Source organism: Coptis chinensis, chromosome 4 (genome assembly GCF_015680905.1).
Source record: "Coptis chinensis isolate HL-2020 chromosome 4, ASM1568090v1, whole genome shotgun sequence".
In the NCBI taxonomy this organism is placed as follows: Eukaryota; Viridiplantae; Streptophyta; class Magnoliopsida; order Ranunculales; family Ranunculaceae; genus Coptis; species Coptis chinensis.
Window position 1 is genome coordinate 61,924,357 of NC_141459.1, and position 13,260 is coordinate 61,937,616.

The 13,260-nt window shown below is 37.3% G+C and overlaps 1 protein-coding gene across 1 annotated transcript; it reads right to left on the reverse strand.

Moving 5' to 3' along the window:
• Positions 1 to 2,853: 2,853 nt before the first annotated feature.
• LOC147504288 (uncharacterized) lies at positions 2,854 to 3,288 on the reverse strand. The gene has a single exon (XM_086605130.1). It carries the CDS (start codon positions 3,286 to 3,288, stop codon positions 2,854 to 2,856), a length of 435 nt encoding a protein of 144 aa, XP_086461256.1.
• Between the last annotated feature and the right edge of the window lie 9,972 nt (positions 3,289 to 13,260).

Sequence of the window (13,260 nt, forward strand, 5' to 3'; positions counted from 1 at the left end):
TCCCTTACTAACAAAACAGTAGTGGTGGCGCGGTAGTTCAAATTTTGTTTGGTTTGGGTGTTTTTCGGTGGTGGGAATTTTTGGGATTAGTGGAGGAGTGTTTTGGAGAAGAATTGAATGTGGAATTGTATTGTGGGCGTGGGTGTATTAAGGTTTCTTTTTATTTTTATTTTTGGTTAGGTTTTTGAATTTGGTAATGGCAGAAATGGAAAGAATCGTGATTCTGATTGATTCGGAGGAAAGAGACACACGTGCGTGCATTGGGCCCAAGCCCAAATTGATTTTTCCGATTTTTGTCAATTTTTCGCGCAACTTTAAACTAAAATTCCCCCTTCATTACCTGTCCGATTTATGTGAATGAGATATGAAAATGATCAGGAGAGAATTTCCAATCTAATGATCCATAAAACACTTTATTCCGACCATGGGTGACATATAAGAAGATGAAAAACACCTCAAAGTACGTGCATAATGTAAGTTATGCGAACGAATAAAATCTAACTTAATAGAAAATGTCAACTCAAATCGTAATACAATTAAACGGTCTAACCAACACAACTGGAGAGTTTAACAATCCAGGATAGAACGAACACCCCACCCCCAAACAAATTTTAGACATAGAGTTTAGAAAATTTTTTTTTTATAAGTGGGTCTTTTAAAGTCAGATTCCTGAGACTTCTCAACTTACTATGGTTGTGATTTTAACGATTTTTAATTTTTTTTATGAATAAAAGTTAATATAAGAAAAACCAGAAAGCAATAAATACATAATTCACACCATAGAAGAACATGACTCAAAAACCAAGAAAACATGCAAGAGTGGAAAACGTGAATTATGCTGACCGTGGACTTAGGATCTGGTACTTACAGCCACACACTCCATAAGGAGGGCCCGGTTACCGGAATGGTGCACTTATCAGTATATGGAAGTTATAAGAAGTACACTAGACAACCAAATGAGTCGTTTATAGTCAAATACGCGAGACTTTAACAAATAACTGGATATATATATTAATACCATGCAGTTTCCATATATCAACAACCTGAAGAGTTGTGGGTCTTTCCAGAAATAAATAACATGGAATGCAGCCTCAAACATAATCAGGCACCAAGATTTCCTATGACGCAACCTAGTGGAATGAAAACGAAGTCTGATAGACCTAGAACGTAACCGAGCATGCACCTTCTTATTCATCTTTGAACGAGGGGTTGCCCAACTGAATAAGTGTGAAAAAATGGATGGTTGAGGAAGATATGGTGGATAAGGATAAATATTAGAAGGAAAGAATGGAAAGAATGAGAATGTGGGTTTAGCACAAAACTTATTCATGGTGTAGGTAGGAACTGTCTCAATTCTAAAATGTAGTTGTCATATGCCTTTTCTTCGGGAATTATAACCGTATTAGGCGGATTTAGAAAACCATTAAGCACAGAAGAAACAAGAAGGTCAAGTGCAAACTCCTTGTTCCTTTGAAAATGTGTAGGATGGGGTACATTAATGGAAGGGGAATGATGTGAGGTGGGTCTATAATTATCAATAGGAGGGGACTCTCAAGGTGGCGAAGAAGAGTTGCAAAAGAGTTGAAGGAAATCTTCCTCAATTCCCTCCACGTCCAAGGAGTCCTTATTAAAGTTGGAACATCCAAAGGAAAGGAATTTGTGCATCTGATTATTTGGAAACGTGGTTTTGACATAATCATGAGCTAAACTCTTGATCATACTAACCTCTCTATCGATATTGGTATCAGGAACCTGTGTGATCGGTTTAAATACATTGACCTCAACGGTAAGATGGCCAAAAGATAAGGAAAATGAACCATCGCAGCAATTTATAAGTGCGTTGGCAATTGCCAAGAAGGGGCGCCCTAAAATGATCGGGACAACGTCGTTAGCGACTTCTGTATCGAGGATAACAAAATCCGCAGGATAGTCAAAATCTTGAACCTTACCCATCGTGTTTTCCACTACACCCTTAGAGTGGTGAGAATTATACTACAATATGAATTAAAACTAGGCGTAATATAAAAATTATAACTTTATTAAATTTAACTAAACAATAATTGAATTCTAAATTAATAACTAAGAATTAAATAATAACAACTGAAATTAGATCTAACAATTTTAAATGACAAAATTGAAATGAACAAGAAATCACTATTTTATTTATCTAATCAATAAAGAACTATGATTCAAAGAATTAATCTAAAATAATGTATGAAACTAATTAATTTAACTAATTGAATTCAAAAACTAGATCTACAAGCTATTTTAATGCCTACTTCCTATTCTAGATTTTCTAACTCCCTCTTTCTTAAGAGCTAAGTCTTGTTTTATGTAAAGGAGGAGACCAGATCCACAATTTCGTGCATGGGCTGAGGAGCCATGTTTTGGGCCGGAAAATCGAGCCCAAAGCCCAATTTCTCCAGTCCACAGAGCCCGTTTCACTTAGCTTTGACTTCAGCAGACTTTTCATCCACTTTTGCTCCTCTTATTAGGTCAAAGCTTAGACCATTGGAAAGCTCTTTCTGAGGCGGTCGTTTTGAGATAAGGTAGGCCCAAATCTAAGGCCTGGGTCAAAAGATATGGTCTTCGGAAGTTCTGCTGACTTGTGCACTGTTTCTGCCCGTGTTGACTTTTCAGCTTTTGACTGGGCTTCATAAAGGCTTGTCTCCTTGAATCTTGGCCTTTATTATAGAACTTCTTAGCAACTTGCTCCTTTATATCACCAAAGTGGCACATTTCTGCACATAATTGAGTTCCATGCCTGAAACACATAAAAGCACGTAATTAGCATTAACTCTTATTTATTACTCGTATAATTGGTCTAAAAGTAGTATTATTAAGGGGTTAAAACTACAGTTTTGGGCTCTTATCACAGAACCAAGGAGGTTTCTCCACCTTGTTGATTGCATTCACAGCTCTTAATGAGTCAGACTTAACTTCCACTTCCTTGTAGCCTTCTGTTATACATCTATGTATGCATATGTCGATAGCTTTGATTTCCTGAAACAGCACAGACGCCATGCCTCCACTACCACTAAACCCCGCTAGCACCTGGCCCTCTTTGTCTCTTATTACCCCACCTTGTCCAGCTCCATTACTACTCACTGCGCCATCAGTATTGGCTTTCACTCGGTTATCATTTGGAGGCATCCACACACAATCTATTTGCCTTTGCGTCTTGTATCTGGGGTCAATGTTAAGTCTCTGAAAAAGATTCCTAACTTTTGTCGAATCATTGACTTCTGGACTTAAGACTTGCAAATAGTTCCTTGTATCTCTTACCATTTTCTCATATAGGCTTTGCACTGACTTGGCAACAAGCTGGAATCTATGATCGTTCCTTTCCTTCCATGTGTAGGCAACTGATGCGCAGAAAAAAAAAACCTCGTAAACCTCTCCCAGCTCTTCCTCTTTGCATATAAGAAGGATCGACGACCACTCTTTGTTTGCTATTTTGTTATCTGTGATAATGCCGAGTAGGCACTTGACTCTAGAGATGACTTCCTCGGAATACGAACATTCAAAGAACAAGTGTCCTGAGAATTCTCGGTTGTTGTTGCATAAGCAGCAAGCTGAAGATTGTAGAATTTTCCTTTGCACAAGTCTGTCCTGAGTAGGGAGACTTTGATAGAACAGCTACCATGTAGAGAAATAGTGTCTTGGTAAAACCCACTTACCCCAAACCAGCTTTTGCCATTTTTTCTTTTCCTTCTCTGGTGAAAGGGCATGATACGCACTGTGTGAAGTAAACTACCCCCTCGGATGCGGCGTCCACACTACCTGATCTTGTGCGAGATGTTTGTTGATATCCACCTCTTGAATAACCTCCTTCAAGGTTTGTGAATGCATCAAGTTGACTGCATCAGTCCACTCCCTATCGGAAATGATAACACTTACCTTTGCATCCAGCGAAAAATCCCATTCTACCATTGCTTCAGCGTCTTCGAACAGAGGTGATCTTGAGCACCAAATGTCATGCCATAATAGCGTTTCTTCCCCTTTTGCAATGGAGTATTTGATAAATTTCTTGGTTGTGGTTCTATTGTTCAAAATACTTCACCACGTCCAGGAACAGTCTCTTGGTACTTTCATAGTCCAAAAGTAGTTGGTTTTGATGTGTTGTTTCCAAATCCAATCTACCCAGATGGTGACTTTTTAATTAGAGACTAATTTGAAAATCATCCCACAATGTTCACCCACATTCCATCTGTGAACATTCATAATTCCCAGCCCACCTTCTTCCTTTGTTTGGCAAACTGTACTCCAGCTCGCCTGGTGCAGCTCTTTTCTATTATTTGTGCCAGTCCATAGGAATTTTGCACAAATACTTTCCACTTGCTCGAGCACTGTCTTGGGAAGAATGAAGGTTCTTGCCCAATATGTGTGAAAAGACAGCAGAATGGACTTGATTAACTGTAATCTACCCGCATGAGATAATAACCTTGATTTCTAGTTGGTAATCTTGTGAGTGACCTTCTCTACCAAAGGTTGACATTCCTTGATACCCAATCGAGTAGAGATGAGAGGAAGTCCTAGATATTTCACTGGAGGTTTGATCAAGTCAACCTCTAAAATGTTTGCCAGAGCACTCGCTTCTTGATCATTTAGTCCTCCCACTAGAAGAGTTGTCTTGTGCTTGTTGATCTGTAACCCAGTTGCACTTCCAAAAATTTCCAGGCATTCTTTCATGGCTTGTATGGATGCAATCTCTCCATTGCAGAACATAAGAACATCATCAGCAAAAGCAAGATGAGACAGCTTCACCTTCTTGCATTTGGAATGATACTGAATAAATCGATTGTTGAGTTTTTCCTTAATCACACAACTGAGAATCTCCATTACTAGGACAAATAAATATGGAGATAAGGGATCTCCTTGTCTGACTCCTCTGCCTTCATTAAAATATCCTTCTGACGTACCATTAATCATGACAGAATAAGAAGGAGATGAAATGCACATATCAATCCACTGACATATATTATCTGGAAATCCGAAGGTCCTAATCATTGCCTTGATAGACTCCCAATTGACCATATCATATGCCTTCTGAATGTCCAACTTAATGGTACATCTAGGTGTGGCGTGCTTCCTGTCATATCCTCGGAGCAGCTCATGAGAAAGCAGAATATTGTCCTGAATGGATCTGCCAGGGATGAAAGCTGATTGATTAGTCTGAACTAAATCATCAATAACTAACTTAATCTTATTTGCAATAACCTTAGAAATACATTTGTAAATGGTATTACACAAGGCTATAGGCCTAAAGTCTTCAACTTTTGATGGGTTGGTGACTTTAGGAATAAGACATAAGAAAGTGGCATTAATTCCTCTAGGGAATTTACAAAATTTGAAAGCATTAAGAATAGCTAGAGAGAAATCATGACCAACTACATCCTAGCATTTCTTAAAGAAATTGGGGGTGAACCCATTTGGCCCTGGAGCTGTATTTTCTTTCATCTCAAAGAGAGCATTTTTTACTTCATTCACTGTAACCTCCACTTCCAAGATAGACTTCATGTGGTCAGAGATGGTATTTCGGACTTGCAATTGGCTGAAGAAGTTCTCTCCGCTTATCTCCTCTGCCTCAATGCCCAGAATAGCAGTGTAGTACTCGATAATAGTTTTGGTCACCGCTGCTTGTCCTGTGATAGCATTCCCTTGAGAATTCTGGAGAACCCATATCCCTATTCTGGCCTTCTTTTCTTCTAAGGATTTAAATAAGAATGATGTACATTTATCACCTTCTAACATCCATTCACTATCTTGCTTGCTTTTGATTTCAGAGATTTCAATACCTGCCGCCAGTTCACCATACCTCTGCAGTGCTTCATGTTCTTCCTGTCCTAGGTAAGGGTCCAATGGATTTGATTGGAGCTGCCTTTTAATGTCATATAGATTCTCTCTGACCTGTTGAACTCTTCCATGGATGTTTGAGAAATTATTCCTTGCCCACGGCTTTATCCTTTCCTTCAGAAGCTTTAGTTTTTGCATTAGAACATACATAGGGTTGGAGAAAATAGGGCTCAGCCACACTTCTTTAAGAATGGAATGAAACTGCGGCTGTTCAAGCCATAAATTCTTGAATCTAAAAGGTGTCGCCTTCCTCTCTGAATCATACCAAACTAGGAGAATAGGCGAGTGGTCAGAAACACCGTGGGGCAGAAATTCTGCCTTGGAATTTGCAAAACCATCTTCCCAGAGACTATTAACCATACAACGATCGATTTTGGTCATGATTCTGCCTTTGCCCTTCACCTTGTTGTTCCTGATAGGGTTATATACTAAAAGCATTACTTTTGTATTAACTCTTATTCTTTATATTTTGAATGAGAATCATATGGGCAAATGTTATGCATATTATATATGTTATTAGTTATATGCATGCATCTAATACTTTATATTATAGATGATATGGTGTGTAGTGACACACAGAAGATCATATCATCAGTACCTTATAAAGTATAAATAAACGTTCAATACCTAGATGGATTTGGACAAACCATTAGTACGGTTGTAGTATAATCTGGTAGTAGTCTATCTTTACTATAGGATTACACTAGTACAATTTGTGTGTATTGAACAGGACCAAGTGAGGCTGCTTCTCTTTATACTGACTATATAAGAGAACAAACACCTTTGTTATTATGGATGATTGTCCTCTTAATCCAAATATAATAACGGGCACTTACGTGCATTGTACATTGCTTTAAATCATCAATGAGTGAGATTCATTTGTGAATCAACAAACTCGATGGATTGGGTAATGACATTGTATGTAAGGTGTGCTGCTGATTATAGAAGGAATCTATGACCCACAAGAAGTCGGGTTGATGATGTCCCCTTGAGGAGCTCATAAGGATTGTCATATAAACCCTGCAGGTGGATTTAATCCGACATGACAATGAGGTTGAGTGGTACTACTCAAGGACATAAGAAGTTGATTAATGTAGTTGTCAGTAACTTGACTTAACTAATGGGCATTCGATATCTTAAACACGGGGAGATCAACGAGCATATAATATGGAGTCCATAAACGTAATACACGGTTTGGGATTAGGGCGGTAGTGTAACAATGGCCTTTAGTGGAATAAGTCATTTGTTGACGGACTTGGGCCGTGTGTTCTGGGTGAACATGGGAAGCCCAAGCCCGTCAGGAGGCCCAACCCTAATTTCTCCTCATGGTCCTTGTTGTAGCCTATAAATAGAAGCCTCTTTCTCTGGCCGTTTCTCTCAAGGTTTTGCTCAAGAAAGTAGATCTAAAAATCGGTTCCAAATTTTGTGAGTGAGAGAGGCCAAGAGAGAAAGAAGAGGCTGGTAGATCATTGCCCACATAACGTCCATTCTAAGATAGGAATATAACAGAAGATCAAGAGGTTGCTGATTCATAGAGTTTGGATTCTCAAAGTTATCACAGCTGATCTAAAGGTATAATTTCTAACCAAACCGTGAGACACCCTTTATTCCGCTGCGTGTGGTGTTTCGCGGTTCGTAAATCATTCGGTGAAACCATAACGGTTCCTATAGTTCCATGTTTAAAAAACCCATTGAATCTCAGTTTGAATAATTCTATTTTGAGCAGACATTCCACAAAATCCTCCACTTCTCTTGGGTGCATTGGACTCCCACCCATTCTTTCTTCTGCTTTGGTGATGTTGTTAAAGTCTCCTGCTATACACCAAGGCAAGTTCACTGAACTTTTAATGGTAATTAAGTCTCTCCATAAATTCTGCCTGAGATTTTTGGTGTTTCTGGCATACACTGCAGTTAAAAGGAACTATTCATTAGTAGGTTTGAATCTCCCCTTGCAGTGAATGTACTGATCAGATTCTGATATCTTATTAATTTCCATCAAGTAAGGATCCCAACATATCCAAATACGGCTAGAAGGATCTTTATTGTAGTTATTCATATGCTCCCATAGAGGACAACACGTGTTTCTGATGAGATCATATTTATCTTGCCTAACTTTGGTTTCAAGCAAACAAAAAGCAATAAGCTTTTTCTCTACTCTAACCTTATTTATTTCTCTCGCTTTCGCAACCTGATTTGCACCTCTCACATTCCAAAAGCATATAGATGTCATCATCAATGATTCCAGTTTTTGGATCATTTAGGTCTGCCCCTACTTTTCTTGGCACTTTTGTTACTCCTTGAATTCAATTCCTTCTGTTTACTGACATCACGTCCTCTCCTTCCACATTGTTTCCCCGACCTTGTTGTAACACCAGTTGGTATTTCTACAATCGGTGTAATAGGTTCAGCCACTATCACATCATCAGTCTGAACACGATCGTGAAAATGCTCAGTCTCGACTTCAGAGATATCCGAGTCCGGGGTCGTGTACATCTGTCAAGAGATGGTATCTTCCTAATTCCATATTGTATATAATACCGTCTTCTGTTTCCATGACCGAATAGAGGGGTTCATTGTGAGTTGCTTCCTGACTTTTATCTTCTCTATCCCTTCTATTTTCCTGATGACCATCATACACAATCATAGAGGAATCCATGGTGCCAGTCCCCAGTGTTGCAACACTCGCTTCTGGAGCATTATGAGTAGCATCCACTTGCTCTTCCTGATTTTCCACGGCATGTGGCTTCCTATAGCTTGTTTTAGGTACTGAGCTATTAGTGGCTGGTGTCGTTCTTGGTCTCCACTCCTGTGCTCTCTTTATTCTCTTTAATCTCCTTTTTTGGCTCTTCAACATTCTTTCCCTATCTACCTGAATATCCTGCTCTACTGGTTCTTTGCCTCTAGCATTTGCCTGGTGTACGTTCTCTGTAGTAGTTTGTGGCATTGAGTTTTTTCCCTTTGCTACATTTCTTCATTCAGGAACTAAGCGCCCTACATACTTGCAGTGGTTACAGAACTTAGGAATTGATCCAAATTGGATTTTCTGCCAGAATTCAATCCCTAGTTTAGGCACTTCCACAAATATTTGGTCCCGGATTGAAGAGGCTAAGTCGATATCAACCAATACGCTGGCATTGTATCCATTCGTTCGTTCCAGCGAATCCGGGATTGCTTCTTGGTTTTCCCCACAAGTGTAGCAAGCAAGGTTTTCTTAGGTGGCTAATTAGAGCTCGAATCTTTTCTCTTTTGGTAAATACTAGATAGTCTTATTATATAATTATTATCTACACTATGTTATATGATACGTCAATGTTGCTTTCTACCAATATTTGTTATGCATTTTTGTGTAAGTATCTTCTCTTTTGTAATCAGGTGAATGGTTTACTAATATTTAAGGGGAAACAAGTCATGGTTTCCACTGCCTAAACTCAGTTTTGTTGTCAAAATTCATTAAAAAAATCCAGTAAAATTAAGGGGAGACGAGTGATGGCTTCAGATATTTGAGACTCGATTCTCCTCTAAATGGTGGACATTTGGTTATAGAAGGAAAAAATTGATTAAACTATAGCCATAGGCCCATAAACGGAGAATAATGAGTACCTGATCATGGCTTAGCATTTAGTCAATACGGATGGCAGTGGCATAGAATTTAAGGAGAGCATCGGAGTGGTGTTTTATTTGTTCAATGTGGGGGTTTCTCTAAGGTGGACACCTCAGCTTTTACAATTATTCGGCAGAGGAAAAAAAAACAAACAAACAAACAAACAAACTCACGCTCAGTTTTTGGAATTGTTCACGTAATAACCGTAATAACCAATAACCAATGAAAGAAAAGAAAAAGTTAAAAAAACCTTTCGTCAAAACTCAACCCCGGCCCCTCGAGTTTTACCAAAACCAAAAAAAAAAAAAAAAAACTAGCTTGATAAACATTAAGAAAAATGATGAGCCAGTCATGATGGTTCAACAGCTATTGGAAGAAGTTATAAAGATGTGTAAGGACTCAGAACAGAAGAATAAGATTATGTTCACCATCCAATCAGTGCTGCACCAGAACCCAAGAGGCGATTCATTCCTTCCAAGCAAGAAGCCAAAAAGGTGTCTTCCTTCACTACCTTATTTTATTAAGGCTCAATAGCAGTCACTATATGCCATCAAATCAAACAACAACTACTTATTTAAACTTTACTTTTTCATATATTGCAATGTTGTTGCCATGATCCGAGCAATTAGAAAGGGCCACATAAAATTCGACAAGCCAAAGGAAGAATCAGACCCTTAGTTGTTGTGCCCTCCCTCTAAATTCTCTCCCATCCAAAGATTAATCTAAACCCACCGTTCTTTTTGATAATTTAGGAATCCCATTTAAGAACTTACTAAATAAAAAACTTACTGCTTCGCTATTCCTCCTCTCCAACTTTCTTCGGTTGTTTCTAGGGTTTTCCTTATTGTTCATTGCGGCTCAACATCCCCCTTCCTACCAGTAAACTATCTTCAATTTTGAACCTCTCATGTTTTCAAGTTTGTTTTTTAGAATATTTTGCTATGAAAACATTGTTGGTTTGACTGATAACTGATAAATTCTCTACACCATTGTTGCTTTCACTCTTATTGATGGATGGAAAAATTGTTGTCATGGTGTTCTGATAAATGGAGATTACTAAACCTCTATGGTTTTATTTATCTGTGTATTAAGACTTTGAAGTTTTTTTTTTTTTTTTTTTTAGTGAATTTAATTGAAATGTTTTTACTACATAATTGAAATATAGTGGTTTCCATCTTTCGATGGTTTTCATTGTCGTTTAGAGCCTACATATCGAGCTCTTTAAATGCATGTTTCATTACTGAAATAAAATATATACCCATTCAATTTATAGGGAATTTTGTTTTATAAATTGCTCTCTGTTTCTTTTCCGATGCTAAATCATACAGTCTGATATATTTAGAAGCTTGAATATTTACCATATTTTTCAATAAAGAAAGAATATCTTCAACAACACAGGTTTGAAAGCCGCTAAATTGATCGAATAAAACCAAATATGAACTCGACGTGAATACGAAATAGATAGTATTGTTATTTGTGTCGTTCAATTTGTTGAAGTGAGTGATTTCATTCATGGTGGGTGTGGTGTGTTGTCCGAGTAGGTTTGATATATTCTCTGTTTTCCTTATCATTAATGTACTAATTCCATAAGCTATAATTTTCTTTCATAGTTGTAAAATTATGTGTCTCTTTCTCACTTTCTTAGTTTGATTATCTACTCTATAAATTTGGTTCACCTAAAGGACATGGCGTTGGTTATCCACTATACAATCCCATTTAGTTGTGTGTTGGAATTCCTAAATACTTACACAGTTACACTTTCATACAACTTTCCTTTTCTTTCAGTAGATAAAAGCATGCTGGCAACTCATATTTATTTGAAAAAATTCGCAAATTACATTTTTCTGGCTGTTGAAAAGATTGGTTCAAGTACCAATTTGATTGATCAAAGAGTTGAGTATGTTCAGGAGTAAGATAAGAAAAGCCACCTCATGGACTTTTTCATGCTCAAAAGGAGAATGGATCTCATGGAAAGGTAGTATGGTTGATATGGGTTGTTTCCTATAGCTTTCCCTACCATGTCACTAGATAATTTGTCAATGACTTCATATATTCTTCTATTCTTCCTATGTTACTTTCCCCTTTTTGACTTGGTTTCTTTAATATTTTATTGTGTGAACTGTTGTTTAGTGATTCCTGTTACTGCTTTCACAACAAGTCTGACTTCAATTTTTGTGGAGACAAATAAAGGAGCCGACTCACTTAAATATTGGTTGTGCTCGAATGGTTTTCTAGCAACTACAATTTATGGTGATAGATCACAGCAGGTAATTGGAAATGTAAAAGCTTTGGTTAGTGAATATATCCTGTTTATTGTATTCCTTGCTCACTTCTTCAATGTTCAATAGTAGAATTCTATTTTCCTAAATGATATGCATTTGTTTCTTATTAATGCCTAAAGCACGTTAGTCATCTTGCTTAGAACATCATTTTGAGAAGTGTCTACATTACTCTTTGTTCCTGTGGGTGTGTGCAGCCTACACTTTGGTTAGTTGGTTTATATCACGTCCTATTTATTAATATAGGTGGGTCAAAAAGTAATTTCAGATATATCAAGAATTTGTTTTTGATGGATTGTGCAAGTACCTTAGGAAGTTATAGAGTGAAAATGAATAGTTGTATGAACTGATAGTCTTAACCATACGATAAGAAATTTGGAGTTAAAGGGTCACTTTTTGGTTTCTCCAAAAAAGAAAAAATAAGTATTAGATAAGCTTCTAAGTTATTTTAAATTAAAGACCAATACAAAAATGGTAGCATTTTTTATAGTCTTATTCTAATGTGTTCCAAGTCATATGATTATATTTGCAGGAAGATATATTTCATTGTTTTCTTTGAAAGAAAGTTATTTGTGAGCAAATTGATATGTAACTCCGGGGGAGATCAAGGATGGTGTGCCATGAAGTACTGTGCTACTTAGATTGGATGAATGTTGATTTTAAACCTGTATTTTTAATATTTGAGGTGAGTGTGTTTGCACTCCTTCTATTGAATGTTTCTATTGTGCTTTTGGTATTGATGCAGAGTGTGAACCGTTATCTGAACAGGACACGTTCAATCAAGATAGTGTTCTGTTCAATCAATAATGCCAACTTGGCAGAGATTCATGTCAAGGAGACAGATGGTCTCTTAACTTCTACTTCAGCAGATAAAGAAGTTGATTGTAAAGAACTAAAGAAGTCAGGCAGAGATATGAAGGACTCTATCCAAAGTAATGACACTACTAAAGTTGGTAAAGAACTAAACCCATTTGGAATATTTTTCGGAGTCAAGATGTACCAAAGTTAGTTGAGTTTATGTAGAAGCATTGGAAAAAAATTCGTCATATTGACAATCTTTCAGTCAAGTCCGTGAGTATCATTGGTAGTATTCATAGTACCATAGTATTTTCAACTTTTGGTTAAATAATACGTTAATAAACTTGGCTGTTAATTTTTCAGGTTATCCACCCTATTCATGACAAAACATTTTTCTTGGACGAAAAGCATAAGAAGCAATTGGAAAATGAATTTGGTAAGTGATTGCATCTTTGCAAGGGAAAGCCTAGAAAAATGCCATAGTTGATATTGGATGCTTACTTTTTGCAGATGTTGAACCTTGGACGTTTGAGCAATACCTTGGTGACGCTATTTTTGTTCCAGCAGGATGTCCTCAACAAGTTAGGAATAGACAGGTTTGCATCTACACTGTAAAGTGAGCTTTAGCTATCATATGCAATCATATACGTGGAAGTTATTAAAGTAACTACTGAAGCATGGATAAGCTGAGACACATTCATATAAGTTACATAAAAATTTAAGAAC